The sequence below is a fragment of the Manacus vitellinus genome, unplaced genomic scaffold (genome assembly GCF_001715985.3).
Source record: "Manacus vitellinus isolate BGI_N305 unplaced genomic scaffold, ASM171598v3 scaffold_4_pilon, whole genome shotgun sequence".
Taxonomy (NCBI): domain Eukaryota; kingdom Metazoa; phylum Chordata; class Aves; order Passeriformes; family Pipridae; genus Manacus; species Manacus vitellinus.
Genome location: NW_021940604.1, coordinates 24,322,937 through 24,336,047, shown reverse-complemented (window position 1 = coordinate 24,336,047; position 13,111 = coordinate 24,322,937). Strand labels below are relative to the sequence as shown.

At 38.0% G+C, this 13,111-nt stretch overlaps 1 protein-coding gene across 1 annotated transcript in view; it reads right to left on the bottom strand.

The window, feature by feature from the left end:
* The window catches only part of PREP (prolyl endopeptidase), a 90,072-nt gene that overhangs the window by 31,585 nt on the left and 45,376 nt on the right, over positions 1 to 13,111 (bottom strand). Inside the window, exons 10-11 of the mRNA XM_029962753.1 lie at positions 9,048 to 9,245; positions 5,975 to 6,078 (exon numbers count right to left, since the gene is read on the bottom strand). Of these exons, the coding sequence (XP_029818613.1) occupies positions 5,975 to 6,078; positions 9,048 to 9,245 (302 nt within the window). The remainder of the gene's footprint in view (positions 1 to 5,974; positions 6,079 to 9,047; positions 9,246 to 13,111) is intronic.

Genomic DNA, 13,111 nt, shown 5'->3' with positions numbered 1-13,111 from the left:
TCCTTACCGCAATATGAAATCCCAAAGAAAATAAAAGGAATAAACCAGAAACAAATAAAAATATGCAACTTGTTTTCCTCAAGTATTGATTCTACCCTCCCATCCCATGAGACCAGGGAAGGATTCAAACCTCAAATACTGTTAGAAGAAAGAAAGTCCAACTCTTCAAAAATAATCCCTTTTTGCTTGTGATGGACTCTTAAGAGAGGGATGAAAATGATGCTAAAATAACTTACTCTTCTGAAGAAAAGGGGAGAATTATTTGTCTCTGCTGAGAATCCACGTAAAAAGTACATGCCTTTATTCTCTGGTATGAGAGTGCTTTCTCTCAACAGAGAGATTCAAAGCTACTGAATGTTTCTCCAGCTTCCAGTGACTATCCATATAGATAGTCACACTCAGAGTTATGGTCAACAGCTTGATGTCCAAGTGGAGAGCATTAATGAGTGGAGTTTCTCAGGTGTTGGCATTTGGGCCGGCGCTGCATAACATCTTTGTCTGCAACACAGTCAGTGGGATTGAGTGCACTCTCAGCAAGTTTGCCTATGACACCAAGCTGTGTGGTGCAGTTGACGCACTGGAGGGAAGGGATGCCACTCAGTGGGACCATGACAGGAAGTTCAACATGGCCAAGTGCAAGGTCCTGCACTTAGGTCAGGAAAACGCCAAGCACGAATATGGGCTGGGTGGAGAATGAACTGAAAGCAGCCCTGAGGAGAAAGACTTGAGGGTCTTGATTGACAAGAAGGTCAACATGACCCAGCAATATGCACTCGCAGCTCAGAAAGCCAGTTGTGTCCTGGGTTGCATCAAAAGAAGCATGGCCAGCAGGTCACCACTGGTGACGCCCCACCTGGAGTGCTGCACTCAGCTCTGGGGCCCCCACCACATGCAGGACACAGACCTCTTGCAGTGGGTCCAGAGGAGAGACACGAAGATGATCAGAGGGCTGGAGCTCCTCTTCTATGAAGACAGGCAAAGAGAGCTGGGATTCTTCAGCCTGGAGAAGAGAAGGCTCTGGGGTGACCTAATTGTGGCCTTCCAGTAGCTAAAGAGGGTCTGTAAGAGAGCTGCAGAGGTACCTTTTACAAGGGCATGTTGTAATAGAACAAGGTGAAATGGCTTTAAACTGAAAGAGGGCAGGTTTAAATTAGATATTAGGAAGAAATTCTTTACTGTGAGGGTGGTGAGGCACTGCAACAGGTTGCCCCAGAGAAGCTGTGGATGTGCCATTCCTGGAACTGTTCAAGGCCAGGCTGGATGGGGCTTTAAGTAACTTGGTCTAGTGGAAGATGTCTCTGCCCATGGCATCAGGGTTGGAACTAGGTGATCTTTAAAGTCCCTTCCAACTCAAACCATTCTTTAATTCTATGATATATTTGTGCATAAGGAAAAGAAACAACACTAAGACCATCTCTATAAGCATACCAAAAAAATGAGAGCTGATTATATCATCAGCTCTTGCATTGCTTAGCAGGTTGAGCTTACTACAGTTTTCAGAGGACACTGCTTTCCTCTGCTTCTCTCTGTTATTTTTTATACTAATGAGGGAATCTAATGCTCATGGAATGACACCACTGGCAATGGTAAGATCCAGGAATAGCACGGGCAGGTGCTGTACACAAGTTTCTCCCACAGCTCTGCCAATCAACCCCAAGCCTGACTCATCTTCTCTCAGTATTGTATTTTCCTGAAGCAGAGAATAATCACTGTGCCAAACTGTATAGTGTAAAGTTCCGCTTGGAATGAGAATGACTGTAGACAAATTTTCCCTATCAATGCCTCATAACTTGAAATCAGTGCTGTAAAGGCTTGAAGATGGAAGTGAAAGACTGAAAAAGAAAACAAACTCAGGAAAATTACTTCACCTAGAAAACTTCTTGCAAAAGAAATCGGAAGAAATTCATCCCAGCCCCAAGATGAGAAATATCCTTTTAAAGACTTGTCCTTCTTTCATTTCTGCAACAATATCTAAGTGGCAGCTGCTTTTAAATCAAACTGAGTTGTAAAAGCAAGTTGCATTATTAAATTCCATCTTTCTTCTGCAAGAGCTAATCCAAAGTGCATCTGTCAATAGCAACATCTATTTTTGGTTCATCTCAAACTATTTTAAGGACAGTACTAGAAGGTATTCAAAGAATGGCAAAAGGAGCCAAACAACAATTTTGTTGTTGCAATTTTAACACTTATAAGCCTACATATCAGCCTAGAAGTAGGTGAGCTGTGAGCCAGACCAGAAGACTCTTTATCCATGATTAAGTGTCACTGTGAGGTGCTAATATGGACAGGCATATAAGAACTTAGTTGGCAACTTTGTAAGGATAAAATAAAGGCTTTTTATTTAAAACAACAGTTGAGTTATTAATGCAGTAAACACCTTAGAGCAAGTGCTGTTTTTAAGTCCTTGCAAAAGTATTTCTTCCTTCTGTAAAACCCACCCCAGGCTATTTCCTGACAAAGTCTGTCATTGTGATAGATGGAAGTAAGCAGGGAAGCAAAAACAAATTTCAAGAAGTGCTTGGCAGCAGAAAAGTTATTAATGCAACTTAATGTATCATTCAACAAGACTAGCCAGGATAAATTTTTGATGTGTGGCAAGCATTTTAATCAGTTTGACTTTTTCATGAAGGTCACAGAGTCTTTCAAGGTAAGGGCATATGTACAAGCTACAGCACAGTAAGTTAGACTGTGTACTTGCAGGGAGTCATATAGAGCCAACAACTTACAGGCATGCTCTTACCCTGGTGTGCCAAGTATATTGAAACAGCTCTCCCTTCAGTGCAAGGTAAGGGGGGTAATTTGTTCTTCCTTTGGGCTGTCAAAGTGTAAGATCTTAAACTTAGGTACAACACTGCAGCTGCTCTACCACAAATTTTCTTAGTGTAGTAATCTTTATCACTGGTCCACCCCTGCACTGTACAACATCTGTGTAATAAATCTTTGAAAGAGCAAAAGACAGGCATTGTGGCATTTTCCAATTGCCATTAATTCAGGTTTCATATACATGACACCTTACATTTCAGTTCAAATCTTGACTCAGTTATATTCAAAGACTGCTAAAGAACAACAACTCATTAAAGTTCTGTGTATGTTACATAGCAAAGCTAGGAAGATTGCTGGTAATAGTAGGTATTTCTTCAGGTATATGAGAATAAAGGAAGAACCTTGGCAGGAGACCTGCCTTTCATTAAGGACATGGATCAGGACAGATTCAGCAACATTTTTCTTTACTACTTAGTAATTCTGACAGAAATTAAAACTATTCAATAAATTCTGCAGCACTGTTCATTCTCCTATAGTCATCAGTTTTTGCTTACTCTCAGTATACTTCTTGCATTCTTAATTTTGAGGTTTTGTCACAATTCCCTGCAATGTTGCCCAGGTTTTGGTATGGCTGTGCAAAGGTTTCATCTAGGCTGATAGCCATTTATTATACACTGCTTTGATAAGCTTCCATCTTCCCTTCCCTCCTCCAAGTAGAAGTACCATCAAGGCTCTAAGTGGGACTCCACAAATGGAAATGAGGACTGGAGTCTGGCTGAAGTGTGTAGCACTGACAGGCTGAGTTACCACAACAGTGACCATGCAGTCTCAGTCCTGGCTCTTACAAATAGTCTTTTTCACAGTTCAGCTGAGATTTCTCCATGGATTTGAATGAAAGCTATCAGAAACTAATTTCCAAGATGTTGCCATATCGAGATAATTTGTTGGTAAAAGGCAAAACTGGATGATTGGTGAGCCAAGAGTACTCCTTAGAAGCACTGATCCCAGTGTAACGACACAGGTCACATTTCCCTAGAGCTGGAACTGAGCAGAAGTAAGTAAGGAGAAAACCAGAATCAGTGATACTGACTTCCACGCTATTACAGCCTAGCGTTGAAGCTCTGCCAGTGCTCTGCAAACTGAAGGTTTACAAGGCCATAGCAACAGCATGCTTCCTCCTTGAATTATTTGTATTACTGCTCTACTTTACCTTAATTTAGCATGTAATTGATTTAAATATAAAACGAGATTTTGTTTTTCCGGACATTTATTTTATAAAATTATATTTACTAGAAAAATACATTATTTCTAATTCACAGCAACATCTTCTATACCCTTTCTAATTACATGGGTGTTTGTGTTCCATTATTATACTTCTGGGTTTGATGGCAGTATTATAATTGCAGCAAGTTCTTTCCTAAAGAGAATGCAGTTTTCTTTCTTTTATTCAGCTTACTATGCCCTGAAGTTATCCTGCAAAGTCTATTTATGAATTTAAGCGAAGCAGTAAAAACACATTTTCTGTAAGAACACTTCCAGCAAACTGTCCTCTACCACACTGTTATTTCTGTCTGGAGATGCAGAGACAAACAGATGGGGCTATTTACAACCACCTCATGCACACACACTACTGTCTTTATGTTTTTCGAGAACCTGCCCTGTGCATGTGCCAGAGGTAAAATTAAAAATAAGATATTAAGAAAAATATCTAATCTCCTTTCAAAGACTCCAAGTCATGCTGTCACACTGTTGCTCATCTTCTACGTAATTTCACTTTTTTCCAGGCTAAGTTTAAATTCCACTTTTCGCACTAGATCCTGTTATACCTTTGTCTACAGAAGAAAAAACTTCTATTCTACTCTCACTTTTCAGATGAAAAATCCTACATAGAAAATAATGAATCCACCTTCCAATATTTTTTCTATAAATTGTAAATATTAAATATGCTAAGCATCACAATATAATGACTGTTTTTCTAGATCCCTAATTATTTTGGTTGAGTCACCATCCCTGGAGGTTTTTAAAAGACATGCAGATGGGGCACTCTGGGGCACGATCTAGTGATGGAGTTGGCAATATTAGGTTTACGGTTGGACTCCATGATCTTAAAAGGTCATCAAGTCCAGCCTTTGACTGATCATCACCTTGTCAATTAGACCATAGCACTAAGTGCCACATCCAGTCGTTTCTTGAACACTTCCAGGAATGCTGAACTCTATCACCTCCCTGGGCAGCCTGTTCCAATGCTTGACAATCCTTTCCATGAAGAAATTCTTCCTGAATAACACTAAAAATTCTTAGACCTTTATAATAACTGCTTCATGGAGTTTTATATTAGAAATTATAATTACATATATGTATGTATTTTAAACTCCTTTCATCTTTTGCTCCTTGTTCTAGTCCTCCCAGTACTGTAAACAAAGGGTCTAATCCTGTTCTTAGGATAACCAAAGTGAGTTGCTCCATGTCTAACTGCACTGATGCATTAATGAACACAATGCTATAGCACTCCTTGGTAAGGTGAACAGAATGGGAAATTATTACATAACATGAATGAATATGATTTTTGTTCACATCACTAGATATTTTCCTACTTTCTGTCCTAGTAAGACCTTTCATAGTTCTATGGCAAATTTTATATTTGATACAAGTTAAAAATGTATCAATGCATTTCCTTCTTTCTTCTCAGTTTCTTCTTGAGGTCTTAATAGCGATCCACAGCATGAACTTGTGGCAAAAATTATCACTATTTTTATACAAGAGTGGTGAAGACTGAAGTGTTTTATCTATTGTTGTCACTTCCCACTATGGGCCACGGAATACTGTGGAAGTGCTGGGAAGACAACAGGTTATTCCAAGTTTCCTCTATTTTTCCACCGCCTTTTAAATCTTGTCCTATCACTTGCCTATGGGAGCCATATCAAGTTGTCCTGATGGAAGAGATACATAAACATGAAAAGAATACCGTAACACGCAAAAAAAATTAAAGAACATATTGCCTCCTAATATAAGATGACGGGAGTACTGAGTCTGCCCTGGTTACTTGCAGTGGCATCTTTCAGTTTCTCTATCAAGACTTGGTGGGATTCCTTCAGCATGCACATAGACCTGAATTCAGGAGCTAATCCAAGCCCTCTCCCTCACAGCCAAGCACAAATTTAAACTCTTGCATAAGTGATTAGAGCAAGACAGAAGGGTTCCTGTTTATTACCTGAACTGTCTGATAAACCGAAGGATCAAATCCTTTCACTGTCACCTCTCGGAAAACTCTTGGCTCCAGTTCCTCTTTGGTCAGATCACAGTGATATATAATACCTAAAATACAAAATACAGTGCAAGTTTATCAATTTAGTATATATCCACCATTAAAAGGATGCCAGTTTACACACTGTGATGCAGTAATGAATGAATGGTAAAGGTAACTTGGTAGGGTGAAAAACAGTAGTTTCTGACATTTTTTCATTTATTATATAATTTAACACATTTGAGTACATGCCATACAGTGCGACTATCATGTTTGCACACTGGCTAACATACTACAAAACCCTAATATTCATGGCTACACTAGAGATACATATGATCCATAAACAAACTTGATTGTTAATTATTCTATGTTTTTCTCCTTTACAGTAAGCTGGTCCCTGCAAAATTAGAAACACATATTAGAGAAAATAACACTAAAAGTTAAGGCAACAAGTATTCTACTAGGATCCTCAAGGTAATAAAACTAACCAATGTGGACAGGACTTGACTGAAATAATGCCATATTGTATTGTGTACATTTTAGATACTTTCAGGAAACCAGATGTAATTAATACAGAGGTTACAGTTATAAAAATTTATACTGAAACATGAAATGATGAGGAAACATATCTGATACAAGGGAATTGCCTCATTAAATCACTTTTATAGACTGTGGAAGATCAGGAAGTTACAGGTTGGCAAAGAATACAGATATAAATCAACATTTCTAATAACTGATAAAGGCTTTTTCCATAATGGTGAATTAATAGGGGACTAAAAGTAGGACTACTCTAATCTGCTGGGATTTTTTTTTCTTCATTTATCACAAAATGACTAGCAAACCTAATCAGGGTGACAGATGCAAACAAGCATTAAAGCAGTGTTTCCCTTAAAGATTAGGATCCAGAAAATGATGTGAAAGAGCAATGTAAAGCACTGGAGGCAGTAACAGGCAGAGCAGCCAACTGACATAAATGCAGCTGCCCAAGCTGGATAATGTACTGGCAAATATTACACACAGAGCAGGCAGAATAGCTGCATCTTAGTAAACCACATGATGAAGTATAAGCACAGTCACAGACTGCATTTCAGGAGCCAATCAGCCTAATGTTACAGTAACATGCAATTCAGCCCCTGGTACTGAATCTTTTCTTCTATTTTTAGTGTCACAGCAGTTATATCAAGAAACATTGTAATATTGGGGCCTGCATTCCTTTTCAGTGTTCTAAATAAATAAAAATACCAGAGTGGTCACCTAAATGTCTGATTGGAGTAGACAGCAGGGATAACCATATTTTTCAGGGAATAACGAAAATTATTTTTATGGTATCAACATCTACGGTTTTAGAACTGCTTTTTTCATTATTTCATATATATGTTTACTATTACTTTTGCCATAAGTATTAAACACCAGTATGTTAATTTGTTTCTCATTAGAAAAAAAAAATAGTACAAGTGCAAATTGTATTGATTTCTAACAGTAAAGTAGAAAGATCTAGGTTAATCAAGGATCAGCCCCATACCCTTTGTCAGACTATTCCAATGATTGGGTGAATGGAGGTTGCATGCAAATTAAAAAATATCCATACACCTTCCTAAAAATTACCTCTCTGCTCTGCTTTCCTCACCCGTTCCTTATTCCCATACAGTCTGCCTCCATTTCTTACCTTCCATTTTAATTCTAGGTTCCAGGTCACTCTGCCCCAGTTAAGAGAGCTATGCCATGGCGAATCCTTTGTAGATGCTAAGCAAATGAATCAAAAGGAGAAAAAATTCTGCCTAAGCAACCAGTAGGCAGTGAGAGCAGCCATTGCTGACTGGTTGGCAAGTCATGGGCTCAAACAGATCTCCACGCTCTTCCCCTATGCGTTTAGCAGCCACAGAGACTCTACTGGCTCAGCTGCAATGAACAGTGGAGGCTTGTAAAACTGGCCCACGAGGCAGGACATGAGCAAGTGAACTATCTGCACCATCAAGCTGGATGAAGTCAGAAGTAAATGCAAGAGTGTCAAGCTACTATCCAGCTGCAATGATCTGAATGTTGTTTAAAAGACGAACTGAAAACATAAGGTATCTTATTCCTGGTTATGTAAACAGTAAGATAACAGGAAATTAATCACGCTTCTTATCTGCTAAGAAAGATAATTTTGATAATTTCATATGATCCTTTCTAGCAAAACCAGTAAACCTATCAAAACTGCAATATGGCCATTTTGAAATGTAATGTTGCTGTGCTCTAACTGAAACAGAGCAAAAATATATGTCAGATACTATAAGAACATTTTTTATCATCTTATGATTCCCAACCTTGGAAGAAGATAAAGATCCTGAAGCCTATCTCCCCCTCCATATTTGAATCCTGTCTTTTATTAGCTATTGAAGAAGAGGAATTAAAAAGAGTGAACAGCAAACACATTTTCTTGTCATATACTAGCTAGACTATAGCGTAGAAACTCCCTTCCTATGCAGAATTCTAGAATATTTATTGGTGTGCCACATATGCATTACATAATGCTTTGGACATCTCCGGCTTTGCAGGATTGTAGAAGAATAATTTCTACAGCAATCAAACAACAGCAAGTGCTGTAAGGACACATAGTAAGGTTGCTCTAATGAGTTATGCATAAATGAATCACTAAACTTTCAGAGAAAGAATTTCTGTGACTTTTATTAATGTTCTTTAAAATTTTGATAAAAATCACATTAAATACATTAACAATCGTCTTCAACAGCATTTGTCAACTTATATCTTGCTGTATGAAGCAAGAGTTGTGAGAATGCTACAATTTCATCTCCACTACAAGTCTGTCTTGACTAATTTCTTAACGCAGGCCTCTAAAATACTAGTAGGCATATTATTTAGGCTTGATGGACGAAGGACTGGTACGTTTTGAAACGCACAACCACTGCTTACTACATGGGGAAGGGTGAAGCAGTTTTATCTGCATCTTAAACATACCAAACAACAACTAAACAACAGAAAAAGAGACAGATCTTGTTCACAGGAAAAAGAACAACAATATGAAAGAAAAAAGTCTTACCTGGAGACAAAAAGGAAGTAAACTGATAGAATATTTCGGTGTCCTTCTTTCGGCCACTATATCCCACAATACTGCCAACCTCTAGGGGGAAAGTCTTGAGATGTGCACCAGTGGCGAGGTCATGAAGTTGCAGGATATTCTTCACGTCATGCAGATAGCACAAAACTAGTAAATTTGACCTCACACAATCAACCCATTCTGCACAATTAAAAAATGTAAGAAAGCAAACAATCAGAACTCTTAAATCTTTGTAAGTCACCTGCCTTCTGAAACAAAAAAGTGAACCCAAAATCAAGTCTGACATTCTCTAGAAATGCACTAACCATGCCACTTGAAGCTAATTTATGCAGACATAGGAATAAAGAATTGTCTAATCAATATGCTTATGCATTTGGGATGTTTATAGATCAGTATTGCTCTTAAATATCACATATTTCAATGCAAAACCCAAGCAAAACATTTATCTTTTCCAGCAATACTTACAGAAATTCATGAAAATCAAAACAATCATTATGATTTATACTCAAACTAAACTAATGAAAAAAGACGTGATCCTATATTGCATTGAAGTATAGAACCTAAAGGTTACTATTTGTCTTGGTTTTACTGCTTAAGTAATCAGGATGCTATTCTTGTAAGTAAGCTCTACTGGGTGTAAGAAAAGGGCTATTCTGGAGTGATATTCTCAACAGGCCATTAAAAATACCCCACACGCTTATTCAAGGAGTTAATGTTGCTAAACATCATTCTTGAGACTGTAAAATAGGAGGAGGATGATGCAGCACAGGGAACACAATCCACCAAAAGGACCCAGAAACAAAAAACTCTGCAGAGGTTCATTGCCTTTATGCCTCTCCTGGCAGTCCTGGGCTCCTGCAGACCTGCCACTTTGTCTGTGCAGCTGTGCAGGAATGAAAGCTTCTGCTTCACAGAAGACAGCAGAACTGTCACATTCTGAGTTTGTTCCTCAGAACAGTTACTAGAGATATGTGAACTTTTTCTTCACGGTATGTTAATTTTTTTAATAAAAAATCTGGGCTGGTAATTTCTAAAAACAATCTCTGTAGTCCTACTGACCATCTCACTTCAATCTCTATCTTTGTATCCTTCAGAGCTCTGGTTCACCCAGAATATATCACGTAACATAGTCACTCCTGTCTCCTGTGCCGCTGGCTTTACTCTTTAGTGACAAATCTGTTTACTCATGTAAGCAAGAAAAAGACTGAAACCTCTCAATCTCACTCAGTATTTCTGTCATATAAGAAACTACTTTGCAATAAAAGTATTTCAACTTCTCCTTAACTCACAAATCAAATACAAACAAGAAAAATGACAAACAAGGTTAAAAGTTAAGAAAAAGCATCCTGAAGAAGGTAATGAGGGCTTTTTTTTTTGTTTGTTTGTAGGACTAGGTAAGGAGGTGATTCTTATTCTCTTTCAACTATGTATGTGCAACTTCTTCCCTGACAAGTCAGACTGGAACTCTAAATCATGGGCAAGGCACCAGCACTGGACAATGTCTTTTCTTATCTGCTGGAAGCAAAAAATGAGGACATGGAACCAAATGACAAAACTCCCAAGCGTGTAAGCCTATGAGTACTCTGAAAAACACCACAGGGTTAACTGAGCACACAAGCTTCCTGATGGCTGAGATGAGCATGAAAGATTACTAACATCCACGCATTCTTGTCATTCAGGATCAACGATCTCATGGTGCTCATTCTGACTTTCCCTCCTGTCTTCACTACAGTGCCAGAAGATAAACTTCAGTTGCAGTAACTCCCCTCCCTATCTCTTAACCATTTATCAATTAGCTAGCAGGTTTGAAGGTTAAAGGTATGAAGAAAAATACCATTTTTCACTTGGGAGTGCACATTCTAGTTGAGGGAAGGGAAGTATTTTACATGCACTGAGTTTAGGTGTGCAGATGTGTAGGTACAGTGAGGTACAGGGAGCAATTGCTAGCTTTGCCTCTGCTTGTTAAATGGTGAATTGAGATTCAAGGAACTGCTCAAGATCACACTCACATCTATGACATGTTCATGAACTTGTTTTATTTCTCAGCCCTTCTTACTCAGGAGATCTATGCTGCTTTTCTTTACATTGTCACAAGTAAAGGGCTGGATACTAACTGCTACTCTCAAGTCGCCCTGCTCTACCAGTACTGGGCATTTTGCAGGGGTAGGGAGATGGGGACTGTCACAGTTCTCAGAATTAATCCTTTAACCTTCTAAAACCAGCAGGTTTATCCTATGTCTTAGGCTGCAGTGTCTATAATGATCAGTCTGCATTTACAGTTTCAAAGCTGCCTTTCAACCAATTCAGCACACCTACTTGTAGCTATGTGGTCACTTAAAGCATAAGTTCAGTGCTAGATGTGAATGTCTCTTATGGTTTTATTTTAGACTCCCTGAAAATGAGAAATAACTCTTTATAAACAAACTCCAAAGGGAAGGAAATGAGTCTCATCACACTACAATATGTTCCGAGATGCCCTCTTCAATTTCATTTTAAAATAGCTGTCATTCTTTCTTCCCCTCAGCTTACAGAGTAGAGATCTAAATTTACCTCAACTCTGTGTGAAATTCATGCTGACAGTTGTAAAATGAGGTGTGTGTACAACCCCTTTGCAGTGATGTGCTTGGTTTTTTCCCAGTATTTCCCAAATTATCTCCTTTATAAACAGTTCTTGAAAAAAAAAGGTCAAAGATAATAAAAAGTCCATCTTAATATGTTGAAGAAACTAAATGACATTCACACCACCTTGTAGGCATGTGTATTTCTTGGTTAAATTATATTAGCTATAGAATCTTCCAAAGAATGCATTATGATACTTTGTTGAACATTTCTTTATGCCATTGATGGACACTGGCAGGGATTCATAATTCTTAATCCTGAATTTATTATTTGTAGATAAACCTATTTCTATATGTGCAAGTGCAGCTTTTTTGAAATTTAAGTTAACACATAGAAATGAAGCAGGCTATGGCTTCCAGGCAGATCACAACAGAGCTGGAAACTTAAACCAAGGATCAATATATCCAAGTAAAACATATTTGTGAGCTATGGCATCACTAACTATAATGTTTATAAAGAAATACTGATACAGCTAAACTACATCTTGTTAAGGAGTCACTCCCACACATATGTACAACTGGATAAGTAGCAATACTCATTTACCCACTGCTGTCCTAGCTTTTGCAGAAGGTGTTCATCACATTGTCATCTCTGGATCACACAAAATCAAATTCACTTGACTACAAGGTTTTCAAGACAATGAATTATCAACTGTCTTTGCTATAATTACGTCTTCCTTAACAAATCTTAGAATGATTTGAAAAGGATGACATGGAGACTGGTTTGCTTACTGGCTTCATCAAGTGAAGGAGTGGGGTTTTTTTATTTATTCAGGTCTACAGCTTCCTGAAGGTGAGAAAACTCCCTACCTTGGTGCTAAGGATACAGTAATTCTTTGTCCGCCACAAAGAAGTAACCGAACAATTCAAACTTACTTTCCTCTAAGATCTACTTTAAACTCACCTTCTTATGGAGACACTTTCGTTTGTTAGTTAATCAAATTCCTTTATATACCACTCCAAAAAGCTAGAGAGAGAAGTGGATGTTTGACTGCCTCCTCTGGCTTCACATTCAAATACAGTAGAAGACTAATGACACACAACAGACTCCTGAAAGTCACTCTGATGGTTTCATATGATAGATTATGTTTGCTTTCAAGTGTTTAAGAGCTGAATGCCTGTTGGTTTGTTTTAGTGAGGAAAGACAGATGTTACTGTAAATATGCATATCAAATCATATACACAAAGAGAATTCTACTCATTCTACAAAGTAACCCTTCACTAGAAAAGTAGCAAACATGAAGGAGTTTGTATAAAAAATTATTAATAAAAAAGGAGTGTATTTTTGAATAACTAATATTGGTCAGATAAATCGAATTGTACCTTGTACTGTATGGAGAACAAACTACATAAATGTACACTAAGCATCTGTCAAAAAACAGCTCAGAAGAGGTTTTTCTGCATTATCTGAAACTAATTCTAGTTTTC